At 51.8% G+C, this 24,143-nt stretch overlaps 1 protein-coding gene across 2 annotated transcripts in view; it reads right to left on the reverse strand.

Annotated features, from left to right (window-relative positions):
* Positions 1–14,523, reverse strand: part of PXDN (peroxidasin) — a 112,599-nt gene extending 98,076 nt beyond the window's left edge. For both annotated transcript variants that reach the window (XM_007971639.3, XM_007971638.3), the window contains exon 1: positions 14,225–14,523. In XM_007971639.3, coding sequence (XP_007969830.3) covers positions 14,225–14,424 — 200 coding nt within the window. In that variant the 5' untranslated portion in view covers positions 14,425–14,523. The remainder of the gene's footprint in view (positions 1–14,224) is intronic.
* Positions 14,524–24,143: the final 9,620 nt, after the last annotated feature.

Raw genomic sequence — 24,143 nt, forward strand, 5'->3', positions numbered from 1 at the left:
CTCCATCCATGTCAACAGGACACTGTTGAGGAGAGCGCGCGCGCGCACACACACGAACTAGCGGGAGGAAGTTTTAAGAAAGCAAGCAATAATTGCATGCTATTAAACTCTGGGACAGCTATGGCAAAAACTGATAAGCTCACAGTCCACTTCCGCTTCCTGGACACGCAGCTGACCTCCGCATCCCAGCACCCTTGCACCCAGGTTGAGACGTGTGCCATCTCTCTAGTGCGCTGGGAGCAGGAACGCGGGTCAGCTCCGAGCAGGTGGGAGCAGTGAGCCTTCACATAACCTCCTCTCTCCCCTTCTGTGACAGCTTCGAGGCCAGGAACAGATGACGGTGGAGCTGCAGGCGGGGCAGAGCTGGGATCCTTGGGTCAAAGTTAGAGCAAACATGTTCTTACCAAGCCAGACTAAACAGCTTGGCTTGTGACAACCACTCACCTCTGCCTCTGCCAGAAGTGGGCAGCCACAGACGAAATTGGCCTGCCACATCCCACAGAGCTCAGGCACAAAACACACAGCTATCCCACGGCCAACCCCCGACCGCTCAGAGCTGAACCTCCAATGAAGAGCTGCCCAGCCAAGAACATCTGCCCAGGGATTTGTGTGAGGGGGGTGAGAATTCACATTGTTTTAATGCAATGAGGTTCTGCCATTGTTCAGGACACCAACTAAAGTTCAACGGCCCTGACTGAGGCGATGGCATTCCAAAGACAGACGGAGAACACCACAACTGAGTCATTTTCATCTTTCCTTAAATTTGAGCTTGAGAATGTGCATGTGGTCATTATTTTATGATGTTATTTATTTTACCACACCTGCTTGCAGAAGAATTCAGAGAAGGTTAAAAATTCAGAGAACATTTGTTTTTAAAATGTGAATGGAGATGTCTGCTTTAGAACAAGATGGGATTACAGGGGCAAGACTTTCTCTTCTGACTGAAAAAACCAAACACCAAAAGACTGACAAAATACATGAAGCAACTGTTTTCAAGTGACTGGGCATCAGCCAACAGAGCACTGATTCGTGCGAGATGGAAAACAGATGCAGCGAGCAGAAAACAGAACCGGCTCATTGCCTAAGAGAGAACACAATGCTGAGAGCCCGGGGAGGCCAGGGGACAGAGCTGGCAGGACAGAGATGGGATGCCCGAGCCCTCCCGAGATAGGGAGAGAAAAGGCCCAGGGGCCTGCAGAGCGTCCAGCACTGAGCTGCCCTGACCCACACAAACTGCCCACGGCCAGAAAACAGTCACCCAAATGGATTAGGGATCACAGGGCCCCACACACACTGGACCAGAAGTGAGTAGTGCCGTCTCATCAGCCAGACTGGAAACCTCACGATTCACAGGCAGTCGGTATGGGACAGGGAAGGGTCTTGGTTCAGCTGTTGAAAATGACGAGCCTTAGGTAAAGCACTGCTCCAATCCTGACCAACAAATCTTAAAAGCAAGACCTTAAAGAACCAAACTGTTTCCATATAACTGCACCAAGTACAAAGCTCAAGGATAATTATAAGAGCACAAAAATGTCCAGTGCTCACCAAAGTGAAATTCCATTGTCTGGAATCTGCTAAAAAAATGATACAGCATGAAAGGAAGGATATTACAACCCCTATTGAGAATATTAAATTATTCAATTAAAACCAACCCAGAGCAGCCACAGATGTTAGAGTTAGCAGAGTTAGTAGAGTATTAAAATTATATGGCCAGGCGCGGTGGCTCACACCTGTAATCCCAGCACTTTGGGAGGCCAAGGTGGGCGGATCACATGGTCAGGAGATCCAGACCATCCTGGCTAACACGGTGAAACCCCGTCTCTACTTAAAAAAAAAAAAAAAAAAAAAAAAAACTTAGCCAGACTCTAAGGCTAGGAGTCATGACATCAAGTAGTCATGGAAGATTTGTTTTTAATGCCCGCATTTTCTAGAGGTGAAAATCACAATGTCTGATTTGAAAAATACATAGAATTAACAGCAAATTAGATATTGAGAAAGACTTGTTACTTTCAAGACAAAAAAACAGAAACTACCCAAAATGAAACACATGGAGAAAAAGACACAGTTACAAAAAATTAAGCGATAGATGAGTGAGCCATGGCCTCATACATGTACAACTGGAATCTTCAAAGAAGAGGAGACAAAGGTGGGAACAGAAAACACATCTGAAGATGAAACACCCCCAAATTTTCCAAATTTGAAGAAATCTGTAAACCCACGGGTCCAAAATTTTTTTAATAAAATTAAATAAAAAATTAAAATCAAAATTAAAAAACCCAAGCATAAGAAACACAGAGAAAACCTCACCAAGGCATATCATAATCCAATTGCTCAACACCAGGGATAAGGAGAAAATCTTAAAAGCAGCCAGAAACACACAGATGTTCTACTGACACCATATGGGTGTCAGCAGATTTCTCATGGGAAACTATGTAAAAGGACGTTTTTAAAGCAGTGTCGGCCAGGTGCAGCGGTTCACGCCCATAATCCCAGCACTTTGGGAGGCCGAGGCAGGTGGATCACCTATAGCCAGGAGTTCAAGACTAGCAGGGCCAACATGGTGAAATCCCGTTTCTACTAAAAATACAAAAATTAGCCAGGTGTGGTTGTGAGCGCCTGTAATCCCAGCTACTCAGGAGGCTGAGGCAGGAGAATCGCTTGAACCCGGGAGGCGGAGGCTGCAGTGAGCTGAGATGGTGCCGCTGCACTCCAGCCTGGGCGACAGAGTGAGACTCTGTGTCAAAAAAAGAAAAAAAAAAAAAAAACGTGTCAGAGAAAACCACCAACTCAGAATATTACTTAGCAAAATATCACTCAAAAATGAAAGCAAAGTAAAGCACTTTTTAAACATCCAAAAGCTAAAAGAACCGATTACCAACAGAGCTGCACTACAAGACTTTTTTTAGAGTTCTTGAAGTAAAAGGACTGAATTATGAACCTACGCATAGGAATAAGCAGCACTGGAAAGAATTAAAAACATGTTTGTTTATTTAAATCTCTAAAAAGATAACTGACAGCTTAAACGAAATCATAAAAGTACAGTATTGAGTTTATAACATATGTACAAATAAGATGTAGGACAACAATATCACAAAAATTGGGGCCAGAGAGAAATATACCACTCAGATATTTCAGGTTTGGGCCCAGATCACTGAAATAAGCTAAAAATTGCAAAAAGGTTATTCACATGAATGTTTTGGTCTCCCAGTACATAAAAGTTACATTTTCACTACAATATAGCTGATTAATTATGCAATAGCGTTACATCTAAAAAAATGTACATACTTTATTATTTTGTTTAATTGATTTTTTTGAGACGGAGTCTCACTCTGTTGCCCAGGCTGGAGTGCAGTGGTGCAATCTCGGCTCACTGCAAGCTCTGCCTCCCAGGTTCACGCCATTCTCCTGCTTCAGCCTCTGGAGTAGCTAGGACTACAGATGCCCACCACTACGCCTGGAAAATTTTTTGTATTTTTAGTGGAGATGGGGTTTCACCATGTTAGCCAGGATGGTCTCGATCTCCTGACCTTGTGATCTGCCCACCTTGGCCTCCCAAAGTACTGGGATTACAGGCGTGAGCCACCACACCCAACCATACTTTATTTAAAAAATATTTTATTGCTAAAAATATTTTATAAAACACCTGAGCCTTCAGAGAGTTTTCTTCTTTTTGCTGGTAGAGAACCTTGCTTTGATGTTGCTGGTTGCTGAAGGATCAGGGTGGTGGCTGCCGAAGGTTGGGGTAGCTGTGGCAATTTCTGAAAATAAGACAATGACACTTGCCGCATCTATTAGCTCTTCCTTTCCCAAAAGGTTTCTCTGTAGTATGTGATGCTGTTTCATAGCTTTTTATCCACAGTAGAACTTCTTTCAAAACTGAAGTCAATCGGCCAGGTATGGTGGCTCACCCCTGTAATCCCAGCACTTTGGGAGGCTGAGGCCAGTGGATCATGAAGTCAAGAGATCAAGACCATTCTGGCCAACATAGTGAAACCCCATTTCCATTAAAAATACAAAAATTAGCTGGGCATGGTGGCGTGTGGCTGTAATATCAGCTACTCAGGAGGCCGAGGCAGGAAAATTGCTTGAACCCGGGAGGCGGAGGTTGCAGTGAGGCAAGATTGTGCCATTGCACCCCAGCCTGGCAACAGAGTGAAACTCCGCCTCTAAATAAATAAACAAAGGCTCATATTTGCCTATCCTGTAAAAATTGAAGTCAATCCTCTCAAACCCTGCGGCTGCTTTATCCACTAGGTTTAGGGAATATTCTAGATCTTGTGTTGTCATTTCAACAATGTTCACAGCATTTTCACCAGAAGTAGAATTCATCTCAAGAAGCCACTTCGTATGCTCATCCGTAGACACAACTCCCCATCTGTTCTGGTTTCATCATGAAGTTGCAGCAATTCTGTCACATCTTCAGACTGCGTTTCTAATTCTAGCTCTCTTGCTATTTGCACCACATCCGCAGTGACTTTCTCCACGGAAGTCTCTGAACCCCTCAAAGTCGTCCATGAGGGTTAGAATCCACTTCTTCCAAACTCCTGTACCTGTTGATGTTTTGATCCCCCATGAATCAAAAATATTCTTAATGGCATCTAGAATGATGACGCCTTTCCAGAAGGTTTTCAATTGACTTTGCCCAGTTTAATCAGAGAAATCGCTATCTATAGCAGTGATAGTTTTATGGAATAAATGCATGAAATAATAAGACTTGAAAGTCAAAATTAGTCCTTAATTCATGGGCTGCAAAACAGATGTTTTGTGTTAGCAGCCATGAAAACAACATTAACCCCTTTGCATTCTCCATCAGAGCTCTTGGGTGACCAGACGCATTGCAAATGAGCAGCAGTGTTTTGAAAAGAATCTTTTTTTCTGAGCAGTAGGTCTCACCAGTGAGCTTAAAATATTCAGAGATCCATGCGGCAAACAAATATGCTGTCATCCGGGCCTTGTCTCTCCATTGGTAGGGCAGAAACAGAGTAGATTTAGCACGGTCCTTAAGATCCTAGGGTTGGGGAACGGGAAATGAGTGCTGGCTTCAGTTTAAAGTCACCAGCTGCATTAGCTCCTACCAAGAGTGTCACCTGTCCTTTGAAGCTTTGAAGCCAGGCAATGACTTCTCCTCTCTAGCTATGAAAGTCCTAGATGGCATCTTCTTCCAATAGAAGGCTGCTCTGTCCACATTAAAAATCTGTCGTTGCGTGTAGCCACCTGATCACTGATACTAGCTGGAACTTCTGGAGAACTTGCTGCAGCTTCTCCATCAGCATCTGCTGCTTCACCTTGCACTTTTATGTTATGCAGTTGACTTCTTTCCTTAAACCTCATGAACCAATCTCTGCTAGCTCCAAACCTTCCTTCTGCAGCTTCCTCATCTCTCTGCCTTTACAGAAAGGAAGAGAGTTGGGGCCTTGCTCTGGATCGAACTTTGGCTGAGCAGAATGTTGTGGCTGGTTTGCTGTTCTTCCCAAACCACTAAAACTTCCTCCATAAACTAACTGATGCAAGAGACCTAGCTTTTGACTTATCTCAAGCTTTTGACATGCCTTCCTCACTGAGCTTAATAATTTCCAGCTTTTGATTTAAAGTAAGGGACATGCAACTCTCCTTTCACTAGTACACGGAAAGGCCACTGCAGGGTTATCAATTGGCCTGATTTCAATACTGCTGTGTCTCAGGGAATAAGGCCTGGAAAGGGAAAAGAGATGGAGGAATGGCCAGCCAGTGGAACAGTCAGAACACACACAACATTTAGGTTAGGTTTGCAGTTTTACATGGGTGTGGTTTATAACACCCCAAAACAATTACAGTAGTAACATCAAAGATCACTGATTACAAGGCAGCCACAATGGCTCACACATGTAATCCCAGGGCTTTAAGAGGCCAAGGTGGGAGGACTGCTCGAAGCCAGGAGTTGTAGATCAGCCTGGGCAAATAGCAAGACCCCATCTCTACAAAATAAAAAATTAAAAATAAATTTCTAAAAAAATCCAGGCATGCGGGCGAGGTGGCGGGCGCCTGTAGTCCCAGCTGCTCGGGAGGCTGAGGCAGGAGAATTGCGCGAACCCGGGAGGCGGAGCTTGCAGTGAGCAGAGAGCGGGCCACTGCACTCCAGCCTGGGTGACAGAGCGAGACTCCGTCTCAAAAAAAAAAAAAAAAAATCCAGGCATGGGGGCACATGCCTATAGTCCAGCTACTTAGGACTAGCTAAAAGTAGGAGGCTAAGGCAGGAGGATTACTTGAACCCTGGAGGTGGATGTCACGACTTAGCAAACATACTTTAAGTATGTGCCCTTTTAAAATGTGCATTATGTCTGATAAGGCTTTTGTTTTCTTAAGTAAAAATTCTCATGTGGACAAAGGTCAAATAGGGTAACAGTCACTGGTCAAGCTTCTCCTTCTGATTGAACCGTAGAACAAAAGGTAGATGCTCCTGCAGGCTCCTCCTAAACCTCCAAAGCTCGGCGGGACTCAACACGCAGCAGCCCGGTAGGATGGAGGGTGTGGGGCCGACCGCAGCCTGTTTTCCCGTAAACACCCTGCGCTGGTGCTCGGGGCTGCTCAGATCTGCTGGGCATCTGGACAGGAGCAGGGCATGAACCCTGCTTTCCATGGGCAGATGACGCAGGAGGCAGCCAGATCTGGAATAAACAAGACGCCGAACACGCAGGGCCCTCAGACGCCCGGAGGACGGCTGCCATTCGCCACCTCAGGCCTCCAGGTTAGGCTCCTTGGGGGTCTGTGTCTCCCATCCTCTTCGCTTGAAACAGGAGGGAAAGCAACATCCTCCAGAATAAAGAAACCAATGAACAAAACAGCAGTGATGACTGATCTCGTACCTACGCCAGGGAGATCCAACCCACGAAACAGTGGACAGTCTATTCATGGTTTTGTTTGTTTTTGCCAGCTTCAGTTTACCTTGCATGAGTAATCTTCCACTCAGACGTATTTTAGGCTTTACTATTTTGCTGTGGCCTTTTGGATCTGACGAGAAATTAGATGGGGAAAAATATAATGCCTATTTTCTTTTTTTTTTTTTTTTTGAGATGGAGTCTTGCTCTGTCCCCCAAGCTGGAGTGCAGTGGCACGATCTCAACTCAGTGCAACCTCTGCCTTCCAGGTTCAAGCGATTCTCCTACTTCAGCCTCCCTCCCGATAGCTGGAACTATAGGCGTGAGCCACTATACCTGGCTAATTTTTGTATTTTTAGTAGAGATGGGGTTTTGCCGTGTTGGGCAGGCTGGTCTCAAACTCCTGACCTCAAGTGATCCGCCCACTTCAGCCTCCCAAAATGCTGGGATTACAGGTGTGAGCCTCCACACCCGCCTTAATGCCTGTTTTTCAAAATAAACTTTAAAACAAAGAAAACAAAAATTACTAGTGTTATCAATTTAGAAAAATATCTATCAATCAGTTGTATTACTTTAGCATCAAAAAAAGCATGCAGCCACCCACTAACATCCGTGTGCTAAGTCACACGCAGGTGGCCCGGCAGCACGCACAGTTTAACAATTCAACCATCCAGCCTCGATCCTGGGGAGCTACTGGCCCACATAGAGAGATACCACTTAACAGGCCGGGCGCAGTGGCTCGTGCCTGTAATACCAGCACTTTGGAGGCCGAGGCAGGTGGATCACGATGGAGACCATCCTGGCTAATACAGTGAAATCCCATCTCTACTTAAAATACAAAAAATTAGCCAGGCGTAGTGGCGGGCACCTGTAGTCCCAGCTACTCGGGAGGCTGAGGCAGGAGAATGGCGTGAACCTGGGAGGCGTAGCTTGCAGTGAGCCAAGATCGCACCACTGCACTCCAGCCTGGGCAAAAGAGTGAGACTCCATCTCCAAAAAAAAAAAAGAGAGAGAGATACCACTAACATATAAAATGTCCTGATCGGCTATTTAAGCATCAAACATGGTAAAGTTTGTCTTCTCTTAAATTGAATTCCCTCAAAAAAGGTACTTGTAAATAAATCACATTTTCTTCTGAACCCCAAAAACATATGCAACTATCACTTAAAATAATTAGTACATGTTGGTCCCTAAAAGACCAGAGGCCGGCAGTAGCTTCTCAGATCCAGACCCTGAGTAGGAGCCGGGAAGATCTCTGTATTCCTGAGAGATCACCCGATTCCCGGGCCTGAGTTCCCCTCCCAGAGCACTGTGTGAGCCCGGCAGGACGTCATGCATTTGCATCTATTTTAGCAGCTTCTTACCGTCATGTGCAAAGGAAAAACACTTGGATTCTCCAATCAAAAAGGTATTTATCTCATCATACGCCAATGGGAATCAGCATAACGCAAGTTGATCTTCAAACTTTTCTTTTTTTTTTTTTGAGACTAGGTCTCGCTCTGTCACCCAGGCTGCAGTGCAGTGGTGTGATCCCAGCTCACTACAACCTCCGCCTCCCAGGCTCAAGCAATTCTCATGCCTCAGCCTCCCAAACAGCTGGGACCACAGGTGCGCACCACCAGGCCCAGATAATTGTTTCTATTTCTAGTAGAGAAGTGGTTTCGCCATGTAGTCCAGGCTGGTCTTGAACTCCTGAGCTCAGGCAATCTGCCTGACTTGGCCTCCCAAAGTGCTGGGATTACAGCCATGAGCCACCACACCCAGCCTGATCTTCCGACTCTTACCTAGCTTTGAGATTCATGAGATCTGCCCTGCAGACTGGAATTTTGTCTTTGTTTGTGTTTACATATTTAATTTTGAACCCTGGATCTGTGCCATTGAGGCTCCTGCCCGGAAAATGCAACACTTACTTTGCTTAAAAAGGCCCAGGTTTTACCCCAGGCAAGGGGCCCTCATCAGCTTCTGGCCAGTGTGTTCAGGGAAGATCAGATGCCATCCATGGCCCCAGAAGGGAGTCATGCACTCCAGACCCAGTGGCAAGGCCTCCTGCCCACTTACGGACATCTTGAAAACTGGTGTGCCACACAGACCATCTGATCCATTAAGACAATTCCCCAAACTTCTGCTTGTGCACTAAGAATGAGTCATGCATTGTCTTTCCACTGGACTGAGCTCTGTCGGAAGGGAACTATACAGCTGCCAAACATCAGCCAACTGAGTCACAACAACAGAGAAGCAAGCCAAGTCACCCATCCAGGGGAGAAAACCATAGAATATCACAGCCTGTGGACCCTGGATCAAGCCGCGCTTGAAGCTGGAGCGCCCATGGATTCAGAGTCATATAGAAGGATGTGCTTTCTTTTTACAACTATTTCCTTGACAGATGAAAAAACACACAGGAGGGAGGCAAGTTCTAACAATAGAAGAGCTCAATTACTCTGACTTCCTAACAAGAGAGGGCACTTTGCAGACATGTGGCACTCACATACTCACATACTGGTTTTCAAAGGTTAAAGTCCTGGTGAAAGCCTGGGGGTCTCACATACTCCCCTGAAGGGCAAACTGGACATCCCAGGAAAGGTCCCAACACACACTCTCTTGGGGATGGGCCCTCTCTAAGCTTATTTTGAACATTGATGATTTTCCTCTTCTGGCCACAGAACACAGAGAGCTCTGAAGATCAACCCGTCTCCCAGGCTCCCATGCTGAGAAAATGTGTGGTCCGCCTACTACCTTGCAAAGATAAATTATCAACATCTAAATAAGTTTTAAGTATCTGTATGGTACTTTTCAAACGTATTTGCGTGACAATAATACAGTCTTTGACTCTGTTGTGCCAATAAACAGGAAGTCATCATTTGTTCTATGGAAGGCAAACACTGACACTAGCGCCTGCAGAACCCTCCCAGCAGATGCAACCCAGACTCATCTGCCTAGGGCGGAGAAGCCCCAGGCTCCCACTCACACCCCAGACCACTGCAGTCTCCTGCCCAAAGGAGGAGGGGCCTGGCGTCCCGGGGCTGCGGGTGCTCCCAGAAGCTGCAGTCAGATGTGAGGGAACTTCCCGGGAGCAGGAGGATGCAGAGGAGGAGGAGGGTATGGAAAGTGCTGAGGGTGGCGAGCCAGGGAGTCCCCGGTAGGCGGGCCCCTCTCCAGCACCAGCCAGCTGGCTCCCTGAGTGCCAGGCAACACCCTGTGACGTCTATCTACGTGTAAGGAGGAGAGGTCCTCTCCGAAAGGCGGCCAATTCTCCAAGGGAGGTCAGGGAAGCTCCAAGGATCAACCTCAGGGCTGTGACTCAGGGGCCAATGTGCCTCAGGGGACGTAGTCTCCTGGACACAGGAAGTCAGTTAAAAGGCCCAAAGACCCACTCCTACCCATGAACTCTGAGCCCCAGAGGGTCTGCGGGACCTGCAGGAGGGTGGAGACCCAATGAGCAGCAACACTGGAACCTTCTGCCCATGTGGACACAGGCCAGACCACCAAGAGTGCAGGTCCCAAGCGCTCTGTGCCCCCATCCCCCGTCCCACCAGGCCTGCACACACCTGGGGTCATCCTACCACTCCCAGGAAGCCCCCTCACTCTCCGGGAGCCCCTGCTGGACGGGGATTCCATGAAGGCGGGTTCCAGTCTTGTTTTCTGTGGGTGGCCAACACACAGCACACATCGAGGGCCTGAACACCCAGTAGATGGTGAGAAAAACTGAGAATGAGCAGCAGCTGTCTGGAGATCCTGCAGGAGAAGAGGCCCCGCCCCGCCTGCCGCAGCATCTGCCTGTAGTTTCTCTGCGATGTGACCTCCCTGAGCCCACCCCAAGCGCCACATACCCAGACCCCTCCAATGTCAGCGTTTCTGTCACAGAACTACAGTTTGGGACTTTTTTTTTTTTTTTTTTTTTTTGAGACGGGAGTCTTGCTCTGTCCCCCAGGCTGGAGTGCAGTGGCCGGATCTCAGCTCACTGCAAGCTCCGCCTCCCGGGTTCCCGCCATTCTCCTGCCTCAGCCTCCGGAGTAGCTGGGACTACAGGCGTCCACCACCTCGCCCGGCTAGTTTTTTGTATTTTTTAGTAGAGACGGGGTTTCACCGTGTTAGCCAGGATGGTCTTGATCTCCTTTCCTTGTGATCCACCCGTCTCGGCCTCCCAAAGTGCTGGGATTACAGGCTTGAGCCACCGCGCCCGGCCCAGTTTGGGACTATTAACGGCTTGCAGTGGCCTGGACTGTGGTGAGGATGTTGGTTTTGATGAGTCCATGACCACTGTGGTGGCTCCAGGGAAGAGAGGAAGGCAGGACAGGAGGAGGGCGTGGAGGGCCTAGCTCCAGTGTGTCCAGCCAGCACCCGAGCGGCCCGACTGCAATGAAGAATGTTTCAAATGTGACCTCCTCAAAGAGGCTGGGGTTGAGAGGAGGAAAGGAAGGGGCGTCCAACGGCAAACTTTAATACTAGCTTTGAACTACCACTGTGATAAACTTCTATTGTGTCAGATACAGAATGAAACTGTATTCAAAAACCAAGCATTTCTACACAGCTGAACTAAGTCAGGCCTCCGGAGGGGAGGCGCTCTCCAGGAGACCCAGCAGCAAGGCCAAAGCCCCCAACCGAGCAGCACAGGGCGGGCGTGGCTCCTGCCATTCCAGAGCTCCCTTCACACTTGCAGCTGAGGGCACTCAAAGGTCGATCCAAACTGAGTCATGGGTGGGCTTATTTCCAAAGCCCCCAAGCCACAATTCAAACAATCCAGTATCAGACCCACTTAAACACATCTGTGGAGCATTTGAGGGGAAGGAGCAGTAAGATGTTTCCAATGGCTCTGATTTAATCTTTTGTGGAGATGGGGTGGAGGTGAGTCTCTTAAAAGCAAAGGGACACTGTGACGGTTGGATGGCCCAACTAACTTTGGGGCAGGTTTTTTTAAATTTTCATATATAGTATGTTCCCAATTTCTACCAAAAAATTTTAATAGCAAATAATCACATATACATGAGAACACAGTCCTGGGAGAATGCTGAAAGTGGACATGAAATGGTGCTTCACGTGTAGCATGTATCATGTATAACTGTGTCATCTCCAGCAACAGCCTACAGACCATGCCCCCAGAGACCCCTCAACACGATGTCCCCACAGAATGGGTGTCCCTCTTCCCTCCGTCCCTGCCTCCCCAGGCTGCACTCCCTAGCGCTTGCTCATGACGTGTCCACTGTGCCTAGGTCCGCACGGCTACACCCTCATGTTCTCCCAGGGAACACAGGTCCTGCTAAAAATCTCCCGGCTGGAATGCATCCAGCCAGGACTCCATTCTGGCCACCAGCGCTACCCTCCTCCTCTTGGCCACAGGAATAGCATCAGGAGCTGCCCTTCTCTCCCAGAACTTCTGTTTCCACTGCCATAAAATGGGTATGTTCATTTCTCCAGTAAAGTGTTTAGATCTATAAGGGATTTGATCAACTTAACAGCTACCAGTCTACCTGCCTCACAGAAGCAATGTGACTCAACAGCGACCTTTCAAAGTATCTCTGAAGACTGCAAAAACTCCTGAACGTATAAGATACAAATGGACGCAAATGTATCCTTTGAGGAAGCGTTGTGAGAGTTGAGGATGATGTCACCGTCTACTCTCAGCTCCTTTTTCAAATTCGGTGAGGTGTTTGTGGACGAGCACACCATGCAAAGCGCAGCACAGGGCCCCATGTGTGTTCTACGACACTTACTTTAAAATGTTATTTTCAACAAGCAATTAATATTCCGGGACAAAGCATACCGCAAGCTTTATGAAACTGACCAGATGTGAAAAATGACTTCGGGGTCCCATTCTTCCACTGGCTCAGCAAAAATTACATTATCCAGACCCGGGGAAACCTCACCCGGTTCCATTCTAAAAGTCCACCGCTTTTGAGTGAGATGTCCCCGAGACGTCCGGCCTGGGCTGACCTTCACGGGCTCTGGCAAGAAAGCCTCGGTCTCTCTCCGGAGGAACAATTTCCCAGGGGGAGAGGAACTCGCGCCCCCGCCCCGCCCCAGGGCCTGCAGGAAGCGGCCAGCAAGGCCGGCGACCCCCGGGAGCGGTGGTCTGTCCCAGCACTTCGTTTCGGAGGTGAGCGCACTGGCCGCCCACTTCCTGAACTGTTCACTCAATTATTTTACAACTTTTGCAGACTCTCTGGTGGTGCCAGAAAGTCCTCTGGCTCAGCTAAGAAAAGTGAAAACTATTTTTGGCATGCAGAAGAGTCGCTACAGGACTAAATGAGAGTCGGCGCCTGAAACGCAGCCCGCCTTCACAGAAGATTCCGAAAACGCTGAACCCGAGTCGCTTCAGAACGCAGGAGGCCTGCAGCGAACTCTGGCGGCACCTCGGTACCTGGAGCCGCGGCGCGGAGGAACGGGGATTCCTGCTGTGGAGACCGTGGCACGGGGAGGCCCGGGGGGGACACAGGGTGTCAACCCCAACGCGACGCATCTGGTTAAACGTTTGGCGCAACCGCGAACACGGTCGCGTGGATTAGAAACGAAAGAAGTGCCCGGGGCAGAAACCCGCTCTGAGCCCCGGCTCCGTCTAGACCCGCGCGGCCCCTCTCGGGAACCCCGGCCGCCCGGCTCGCTCTGGGCGCAGGAAAAGCCCCTGAGAAGCGCAGGGCCCCCGGGACACCCCAGGAGAGGACGCTGCGGGCGGATGCGGGGGCACTGGGAGCCGGGGCGCCGCGGCCGCGGGAACTGAGGCTCCTCTGGGGACGCTTCCCCGGCGCGGGGGGATGGGGTGGGCACCGCGCTCCAACGGGCGGGGGAGGGGGAGAGGGCGGAGGCCGGGGGAGGAGGAGGAAGAGAAGGAGGAAGGCGGGGGAGGAGGAAGAGAGCGGAGGAGGGGAGAGAACAGGACGAGGAACCGGGGAGGGGGGTGGGAGGACGGAGGGGGCTGCGCCGCGCTCGGGGAGCGGAGGGGGACCGAGGGGTCCTGAGCGGGGCAAAGGTGAGCGGAGGAGGAGCCGCGAACCAGAGGGAACCAGGCGGCCCGCGGAGCTTGGGGGGCGGCGGGAGGCGAGCGGGGCTTCCCCCGGCGGCTCCAACAACTTCCCTGTCCTGCGGGGATTCCGAGTTCCGAACAAAGGCGGCTCCGGAGGCCGCGCGCACAGCGCACTGGTCCGCCCCTCGGCGTCTCGGGCAGGGCGGACAAAGGCCCAGCGGGTCCCCCCGCCGGGTCCCCCCACGTTCCCCTTCGGAGGTTCGCTTCTGCGTCCCGAGCCCCCAGGCCCCCCGCGCGCCCGACGCCCCCTCCACCCTCCGCGCCCCCCGCCTCCGCTCACCCCTGCGCTCCCGGATCTCCACGAACCCCCGGACCCCGCGCCCCCGGCGTCCCCGGCGTCCCCGGCCGCACTCACAGGATGGAGGTCTGCGGCGCCACGGCGGGCACGGCCTCCAGCAGCAGATGCATGCAGCGCACGGTGGTGCGGAAGCACAGGCAGCGGCTCGGACACCCTGCGCCCGGCTTCTGGGCCACCACGGCCAGCGCCCCCCAGGCGCAGCACAGCACAAGCGCCAGCAGGCAGCGGCGCGCGGGGCCCCTGGAGAGCTTGGCCATGGCCGACGGCGCGGACGGACGCTCGGACGCACGGAGCCACCACGGCCGGCTCCCGACTGCGCCCGCCCGGCCGCGGCCCACGTCCCAGCTGTGCGCTGGGGGCGGGGGGCGCCAGCTGTGCACATGCGCGAGGCTCCTCCCGGCCCCTCCGAATCCCCGAGGGCGGGGCGGGGCGAGAACCCGGGGCCCCAGTGTCCGGCCCGGGCGCCCGTATCCAGGTGGGGCGGCCCGCATGGCCAAGGCGAGCGCTCGGGAGCGCGGAGGAGAGCATTGGCACCCCTGATTCTGCGCTCGGGACTCGGGACCCTGGGGCCTACGCGAAGCTTCTCCACTTTTCTTACCCGTGGTTTCTGCCTGCGCGCAGTACGGGTTTTTTTCTTGGCGCCCTGCTGTTTGTAACACTTTCAGAGCGCCTGCTCTGATCCAGGCACGATTGCAGGCGCGCACGCGCGCTCCTCTCTCTCCCTCTCCCTACCCGCAACCACGTAGGAAATTATTTAACGTTCAAAAAAGCCCCTTATTCCTTTTGAGGAAACTGAGGCCCAAGCCCCAAGGCGCACAGCAAGGGAGTCTCTGCGGGAAGGTTAGACCCAGGCGTTCCGGCTCCCCGGGGCCTGTCAGCCACCTGCTCTCTGCCGGCTGCCTGGCTCAGCACGCTTGGGAGCATGAAACGCCCTGTGTGGAGTCCTTGGCGCAGCGCAGCCCCCGGGATGCTCGCGGCCTTCAGTGCCTGTCCTCGTGGGACAGGCCTAGGTGGAGATCCAGGGAACCCGCCCACGTCGGGTGTGTCTAGAGACAGCAGAAGACTTTGGAAAGGAGGGAAGACACTGCGTGAAATATGCACAGTTAAAGGTGGTGTTCTCACGTAGTTCATACATTCTCTCCAGTCATCTCACAAGGACCCAGTCTCTGAATTTCACAGATAAGGAAGGTGAGGCCAAGTTGTTGAACCCAGGCCGCAGGGTGACAGTGCCAGATTCAGAGGCACAGGCTGGGCGTGTTGCCATCGCAAACCCCGAGTCTCAGCTGTGTCCCCGTGCTGATGTTCTAGCCTGAGCTGAGTTTGAAGGCAGCCTGGAATGGGATTGGTGGGTAATCGGCTAGTTTCCTGTTGCTATGTTAAAAAACAAAAACAATGACCACGAGACATAGCCCGGAGGTCACAGGTGCATTGCTGGCCACAGGGCACCATCTAAGGACTGGACTCCCGAGGCTGCTGGCAGGGGGTTCCAGTTCCTTGCCATGTGGGTCTCCATGGCCTGCACACCAGACATGGCCTGATGCCTCCCAGAGCAGGTATTAGAAGAAAGAGGAAGAGAATGAGAGCACAACACAGAAGCCAAGCTAGAATCTAACCTAGCCTTGGAACTGGCCCCACATCACACCTGCAGGGTGCATCCTCAGACGCTGGTGGGTCCTGCTGACATTCCAGATGCCATCTTTCCTGCAGGATTTTAACCACACTCTACAGTGGATGCAGCTCACACTCCAGATGCCATTTCTCCTACAGGATCCTATTCACACACTCCAGTAGGCCCAGCTCACACTGCAGACAACACCTCTCCTGCAGGATCCTATCCACACACACAAGTGGGTCCAACTCACACTACAGATGCCATCTCTCCTGCAGGATCCTATCCACACACACAAGTGGGTCCAACTCACACTGCAGATGCCATCTCTCCTGCAGGATCCTATCCACACACACAAGTGGGTCCAACTCACACTGCAGATGCCATCTGTCCTACAGGATTCTATCCCCATACTTCAGTCTCCAGATGTCATCTCTCTTGTAGGTTCCTATGTACACACTCCAGGGGTTCAGTTCACATTGTAGATGCCATCTTGAAGGGGTGGCCTGCCCCTCCACACCTGTGGGCATTTCTCGTTAGGTGGAACGAGAGACTTGAGAAAAGAGACACAGAGACAAAGTATAGAGAAAGAAAAAGTGGGCCCAGGGGACCGGCGCTCAGCTTACAGAGGACCCACGCCGGCACTGGTCTCTGAGTTTCCTTAGTATTTATTGATAATTATCTTTACCATCTTAAAGATAAGGGAGTGGCTGGACAATAGGATCATTGTAGGGAGGAAATCAGCAGTAAGACATATGAACAAAAATCTCTGTGACATGAATAAGTTTAAAGGAAAATGCTGTGCCTTGAGATGCATATGCAAACATCTCCATAAACCTTTTAGCAGCATTGTTTCAGCCTATCACATGGGGAGAAACCTTGGACAATACCTAGCTTTCCTAGGCAGAGGTCCCTGCGACCTTTGGCCATGTACATGTCCCTGGGTAGTTGAAATTAAGAGAATGGTGATGACTTTTAACCAGCAAGCTGCCTTCAGGCACTTGTTTAACAAAGACACATCCTGCACAGCCCAAAATCCATTCAACCTTGAGTCACCGCAGCACATGTCTCTTGCAAGGACAGGGTTCTGGGTAGGGTCACAGATTAACAGCATCTCAAATACAGAACAAAATGGAGTCTCTTATGTCTACTTCTTTCTGTATAGACACAGTAATAGGCTGATCTCTCTTTCTTTTCCCCACACCATCTCTCCTGCAAGATCCTATTCACACACTCCAGTTCACACTGTAGATGCCATAACTTATGCAGGATTCTATCCACACACACACTAGTGGTGCATTTAACACTCCGGATGCCACATCTTCTGCAAAATCCTGTCTGCACACTTCAGTGGGTCCGGTTCACGCTGTACATGTGCTCTCTCCTGCGGGCTCCTATCCACGCCCTCCAGTGGCGCCATTCACACTCCAGATGCCATCTCTCCTGCAGGGTGATGGCCACACCTTCCAGTGGGTCCAGTTCACACTCCAGAGGACATCACTTTTGCAGGATCCCCCCTATACATTCCACCGGTGCCATTCACGCCACAGAGGCTGTCTCTTTGCAGAGTCCTATCCACACACCCCATGGCTGCAGCTCACACTGCAGATACCATCGCCCCTGCGGTGGGTCCTATTCACATTCCAGAGGCTATCACTTTTGCGGGATCCTATACACACACTTTAGTGGGGCCAGCTGACAGTCCAGAAGCCATTACTCCAGTGTGATTCTAGCCACATGCCCCAGTGGCCCAGTTTACACTGCAGATGCCTTCTCTTCTGCAGGATCCTCTCCAGGCACAACAGTGGGTCCAGTTCACACTCCAGTTGCCATCTCTCCTTCAGGACCTACCCACACACTCCAGTGCCTCACTTCACATAGCAGATGCCATCACTCCTGAAGGATGCTGTCCAAACAGTCGTGTGGATGCAGTTTACACTCCACATGCCATCACTCTTGCAGGATCCTATCCACACACTCAAGGCAGTCCAGATCACACTGCAGATGTCATCACTCCTGCGAGATGCTATCCATACACTCAAGTGGGTTCGGTTCACACTGCAGATGCCATCTCTCCTGAAGGATCCTGTCTACACAATGCAGTGGTTGAATTTGGGTCCTATCCAAAGATTCCAGTGAATCCGGTTCCCACTGCAGACGCCATCTCCCTGCAGGATTCTCTCCATACACTCCACTGGGTCCAGTTTACGTTCTACATGTTGTCTCTCCTGCAAGATTCTATCCACACACTTGAGTAGGTCCAGCCGAAACTCCACATGCCATCACCCCTGCGGGATCCTGTCCACACACTCCAGCGGGTTCAGTTCAGACTCCAGGTGCCATCACCCCTGCAGGATCCTGTCCACACACTCCAGCGGGTTCAGTTCAGACTCCGGGTGCCATCACCCCTGCGGGATCCTGTCCACACACTCCAGCGGGTTCAGTTCAGACTCCGGGTGCCATCACCCCTGCGGGATCCTGTCCACACACTCCAGCGGGTTCAGTTCAGACTCCGGGTGCCATCACCCCTGCGGGATCCTGTGCACACACTCCAGCGGGTTCAGTTCAGACTCCGGGTGCCATCACCCCTGCGGGATCCTGTGCACACACTCCAGCGGGTTCAGTTCAGACTCCAGGTGCTATCACCCCCGCAGAGTCCTGGGCACACACTCCAGTGGGTCCAGATGCAGATGCCATCACTCCTCCTGGATCCTCTCCACACCCTCCTGTGGCTCCAGGTCACACTGTGGATGCCATCTCTCCTGCTGGATTCCATCCATAGATGCTTTTGTGTCCGGCACATGCCACAGGAGGGCATGGCCTGGGAGTGTAAGGAATATGAGACAGAACCGCTGGAGACCATCTTAGAGGCTGCCTACCACATGTCACTCTTGAGTTTATGTAGAACAGGGATGCTTGCCAGAATGCTGCTTCTGTATTTCCATGAGGGCAGAATGCTGGGTAGGAACTGCAAACATATGTTCAGCAGAGGAGGAGACAGAATCCTAGGCAGACTTCAGTACAGTCCTGCTGCTAAGTACCTGGAGCTAGAGCAGACCCTGCAGGTTACGGACGTGGATGGACCTCAGTAAGACCATCCTCATTTTAATACCACTTGTGTGTTCAGGGGTCCCCAGCTCATCCACACTTCTGACTGGTTACAGATTCAGAGGTTTCTGAGACCCTGTCCAACTACATCTCCTGCTGGAACCACACACAACAGATGAAAGTGCTGTGGTTACAAATACAGTTGTATTATGATACCAATCTGAACCCTCCAAATGAAATACATCAGGAGAGGTCAGGGAGGGTCCCAAATGCAGAGCCTCTGTGCCTGGCCTGTGGGATCAGGGCCCATCACCACCTGGCACAGGGACATGATCACCAACTGGGAAGCTGCACTGAGCTTTGGTGTCCAGAGTTTTCACCAGGGTTTTATGGCTCAGGGAGGACTGATGACTCACTGTCCATGGGGTTGAACTCTCCAGGGAGGTCAGGCGACAGCACAAGGCCCAAACACTTCACCCTACAATCACATGGTCAGTCCTGGTGATCAGCCTCCATCCTGCGTTCCTTCATCAGCATCAGCTCAGACATGGCTGGGAGCTCACCATGAATAACAGACACTCCTGTCCCTGGGGAAATTCCAAGGGTTTTGGAAGCTCTATCCCAGGAACCTGAGGAAAAGACCCAATTCCTTCTCATACACCCAAGCTTTACATGGATACTCGTGTTTAGGCAAGTGGCACCTGCTGCTGTGTCTGTCGTTGTAAGCAAGCACCCCGCTCACAAGGTGTAATCACCTTTCTGGTCATCTAGGGACCCCTTCCAAGCCACCCAGGTGTCCTAGGCACTAAGGAGTCACACATCTACCCACAGCACGCTCTGGGGCTCTGTACTCACTTCCAGGTTCCTTCCAGACATCTCCACCTCAATGTCCCACAAGAATTCCAATGTTATGAGGTCAGAAACCAGAATATCGCTCTCCATAAAAAATGCACTTTTTCTCCAGAATCTCTAATGTGATCCTTTGCCAACCTGGAAGTCATTCTCACCTCAATCCCCCATCCCGTCCTTAAAGACAGCAGTCGGCCAGGTGTGGTGGCTCACACCTGTAATCCCAGCACTTTGGGAGGCCAAGGCAGGCAGATCACGAGGTCATGAAATCGAGACCATCCTGGTTAACAAGGTGAAACCCCGTCTCTACTTAAAAAAAATACAAAAAATTAGCCGGGCGTGGTGGTGGGCGCCTGTAGTCCCAGCTACTTGGGAGGCTGAGGCAGGAGAATGGCGTGAACCCACTAGGCGGAGCTTGCAGTGAGCCGAGATCTTGCCACTGCACCTCCAGCCTGGGCGGCAGAGCGAGACTCTGTCCCAAAAAAAAAGAAAAAAAAAAGGCAGCAGTCACAGGATCCCGTTAATTCCTTGTGCTGAGCACTTTTCCTTCCCCATGGCTGTTGGCGGAGCTCTGGCCCCTAGACCACCAGTGAGACCCCTCCCGGGCACGTGCCTTTGGGTCTGCCTGGCTCATCACAGAGAAAGCAGCTCTCAGAAAATGTGCCGCAGCTTGGACCCTGCCACTGCTCTATGCAAGCACCTCTCACCCCCAGCCTAATGGAGTGGGCTTGGGGTCACCATCTCCACTGGCTTTGCGTCTGTTCTCTCCCCAAACACCAGACACTGACTTATTTCAACTTTATTTCCTGGCAAACTGCTACTGAACCTTCTAGAATCTGCTCAGTTGGATGGCTCCCTCTGTGTACTTTCCAGGCCCTGGTTTCCACCCCTGGTTTCACACTTCCCAGTGTGAATATCCTTCTAGTGCTACAGCCCACCCCACACAGCCCCAGGACAAGGTTTCTATGCCTAGCTCCCTGTCATGGCCAGGAGCCCTTGGGGATGGACTAGAATGGGCATCATTGGGTAAAAACAATGTGCACCGCGTGCCGCACTGTGTGCGCCACTGCCCAGCCCGATGATCAGGCGGACTCTTGGGCAGTCTTGCAGTTCTGAGTTTGCCCTGACACTCACTGGGGTGGGTGACAAAGACTAGAAACATCTGGAAAAGACCTCTGCATTCTCTGCTTTGAGTTTGCTCACGTTTAGAAATCATCAGAAACATCGTAATAATGATTGTGAGGTCGTTTCAGCATCTGCACAGAGCTCCAGGGGCAGTGCTGGGTATGGGCATTGCATTGTAAGGAGGGGCCCTGTGACCGCAGATACTCAATGCCTCCCAAGTGCGCTGGTGCCGCCTTCAAGTGGCACCTCTCAGTCTTCACTGTGTCACCCAGTGGCCCAGCACTCCCCAGTGTGTAGTCCCCCTCGCTCAGACACGGCGGCCTATACCTGACGTCCAAACTCCTCACCTGCTGCCACCCACGGGAGCATTTCAGGGCATCATGAATTGATGGCTTTTCTTTCCAGTTCAACAGGCATCTCCCAAGTCACCTGTGATGATTGCTTTTATGTGTCCACGTGGCCACACTCATCTAGACATTGCTCTGGAGGTATTGTGGATGTGGTTAATCTCTATCATCAGTTGACTTTAGGTGAAACAGGTGACCTTTGATGATGTGAGTGAGCCCTGTGTAAGCAGGTGAAGGCATTGAGAGCAAAACCTGAGGTTTCCCAGAAAAGGAGAAATTCTGCCTCAAGGTTGCAGCTTCAGCTCCCAATTTCAGACCTGCTGGTCCCACAATCACCTGAGCTGATTTTAAAAATCTATCCATCAATCAATGTCTCCATCCACCAACTCACCTATTCATACATGTACTCGTTCTTGCATCCGTTCATCCCTCCCTCCCTCCTTCCTTCCCTCCTTCCCTTCTTTGTTCATTGCTCTCCTCCCCCCACCTCCCTCCCTCCCTCCCCTTCTTTCCTCCTTCTTCCCCCAAACCCTTCCATCCTTCCCTCCCTCCTCCCCCTCCCCATCCACGGATCCATCCTAGGGACCCCATCCTATGTGTCCCTGAAGACCCCGAGTGGCACAGCATTCGTTTACATGTGCGTGGGGTTGGCAGGGAAGTCTGGGCAGGGGGTGGTCAGTGCAATGACCTGGGCCTGAATGAGGGTTTGGTCGTGAGCTCTTCCCCTGTGGAGCTGATGTGCAGCCGTTTTGTTCACAGCTTCCTGCGTCTGCCCTCTAGAGGCCCACAGGAGCCTCGCACCTCCCCGTTCTGCCGGTGAATTGTCTGAGCAGGAGCACGGCGGCTTAAGCTTCGTGTTCCCTGGGCCCTGGTGAAATACTCCCGCCCGCTCTGATGGGCACTTTCCGATCCTGTTATCCACCCCCAGTCTTGAGATTTGTCCCACAGCAAACACTCCTTCCAGGCATGAGTTGTGCCAAGGAACACTGTTTCGTTGTCACACACAGTCCTTAGACGCGGTGAGTGAAGAGATGCTTGATCCCAGGCCCCCTTCTCTGCACACACTGCCCTGTGCGCTACAGCATGCCAGGCAGGGTGCCAGGAGCACAGACCCATGAAGACTATGGCGGCAGCTGTCTGAAGACCAGGGCCCGAGGTTGTATGGAAAAGGCTTGTCACCCTCACAGGATGTCACAATGCTCAAGTGAGTGGGTCAGAGCCCTGTTCCCGGTGAGTTCCAGTCAGTGTCAACCATAGCAAAGGGCAGCCGGGCGGGGCACTGGGCTCCCGGGATACCCGCAGGGAGAGGCAGCTGCAGGCTCAGAACAGTTTGCTGTGCTCATTTCAGCCACAGAAAGATGAGATTCTAGAATTTACATGCTAAGCGTGGAGAGTCACCACTTCTCTGTCCAAAGGTCCCTCTGTCCGCCAGAGCACCAGGTCAGGCACCCGGGACATGGCCGGAGTGGAGGGGAAGAGGGGTCCTGAGGGTCCTCACCTTGTTAGAGTCATATCTTCACTGCTCCTCCCCATGGGATCTTTATGTAAATTAAGCTGCACACTTAGATTCCACGTTTTTCTCAGATAGATAGGTACCAACAAGGGCTTTCTGCACGCCTGGGTGATGGCGTCAGAGGGTGGAAGGCTCATGTCTGGGAGAGGGGCCCCGCTAATAATAACCCCTATCCCCAACAGGGGCCCTGGGTGTAGATGGAGGCCTCCTCAGCCCAGGCCCATGGCACGCTGTGTGCGGAGGTGGGCGACCCTCTGTCCTCCCTCGGGGAGAGGGTCTGCTTCCCGCCTTCCATGAGCCTTGCTGGGGGTAGCCGAGGCCTCCGCAGGAGGGAGAAACACCGAGAGGGTTACAGGGCTACCGTGGAGGGAGTTTAATTGGGCGACTGAGAGGTGAGGCAGTCAGGGAAGCAACCGGGCATCTCTACCTCTGCCCTCGGAGGCTGTGGAAGGCAGGGGAAGAACGTGTGAGCCTCACCTAGCTAGATTTATAACTGCAGGAGGGGCTGCCAGGGGCCACGGCTGCAGGTGGACGGCTGGGAGGGCAGGGAGGGCATGTGGAGCCATGGAGGCTGATGCCATCCCCTGGTCACCCAGGAGGAAGCCAGGTGGTAACGGGGACTGGGCAGTTCCCTATTAGAGGTTGGTTCCCCAGGACAGGCGAGGCAAGGAGGGGCAGAGACTGGACCTGGAAAATCCAGTGTGAGCACAGCACCCAGCCAGCTTCCAGGGAAGTGAGCGAGCAATGAAAATGGACAAGGAAGGGCAGAGACCCTGAGAAACTCACAGTTAGGTGGAAACACAGGCTTAAACGCAAGCCACTTAGACCTGTAATCTCAGCATTTTGGGAGGCCAAGATGGGAGGATCACTTGAGTCCTGGAGCTTGAGACCAGCCTGGGCAATGTAGTGAGACCTTGTCTTTACAAAGATAAAAAAATAGATATTTAAAAACTGTTTTTAAAGCCACATGGATACAAGCTGCTCGGATGACCACATTAAGTGAATGGACGCATCTGTGCACTGGCTCTGCGGCCCTGGGCAGGGACACAGAGACAGCAGGCAGAGCACCCGTCACCAGGATTCTCAGGCAGGAGTTTCACCAGAGCTCATGCGTGCCTGGCCCCAGGCTCTGAGCTGTGACGCATTCTCCTTGCACATGCCCTGTAGGCTGGGTGAAATGTTGTCACTGAAGGTGAGCTAGGAAGTCACAGGGCAGGTTTCACAAGTGACACACTCATAAAACAGAATGTGAGAGAGAAGCCAGCCAAAACCAAGATGGTGGCAAAAGAAACCTCTGTTCATTATACACTAATTATAATGCATTTGCATGCTAAAAGACATGGCTGGCGGCACCAAGGCAGTTTACAGATGCCATGGCAATGTCTGGAAGTTACCCTATGGGGTCTGAAGTGGGGAGTAACCCTCAGTTCTGGGGGAATTCCCTTTTTCCCAGCAAACTCATGATCCACGTGTTGCTCAGCATAT

This window comes from Chlorocebus sabaeus, chromosome 14, assembly GCF_047675955.1.
Source record: "Chlorocebus sabaeus isolate Y175 chromosome 14, mChlSab1.0.hap1, whole genome shotgun sequence".
NCBI lineage: Eukaryota > Metazoa > Chordata > Mammalia > Primates > Cercopithecidae > Chlorocebus > Chlorocebus sabaeus.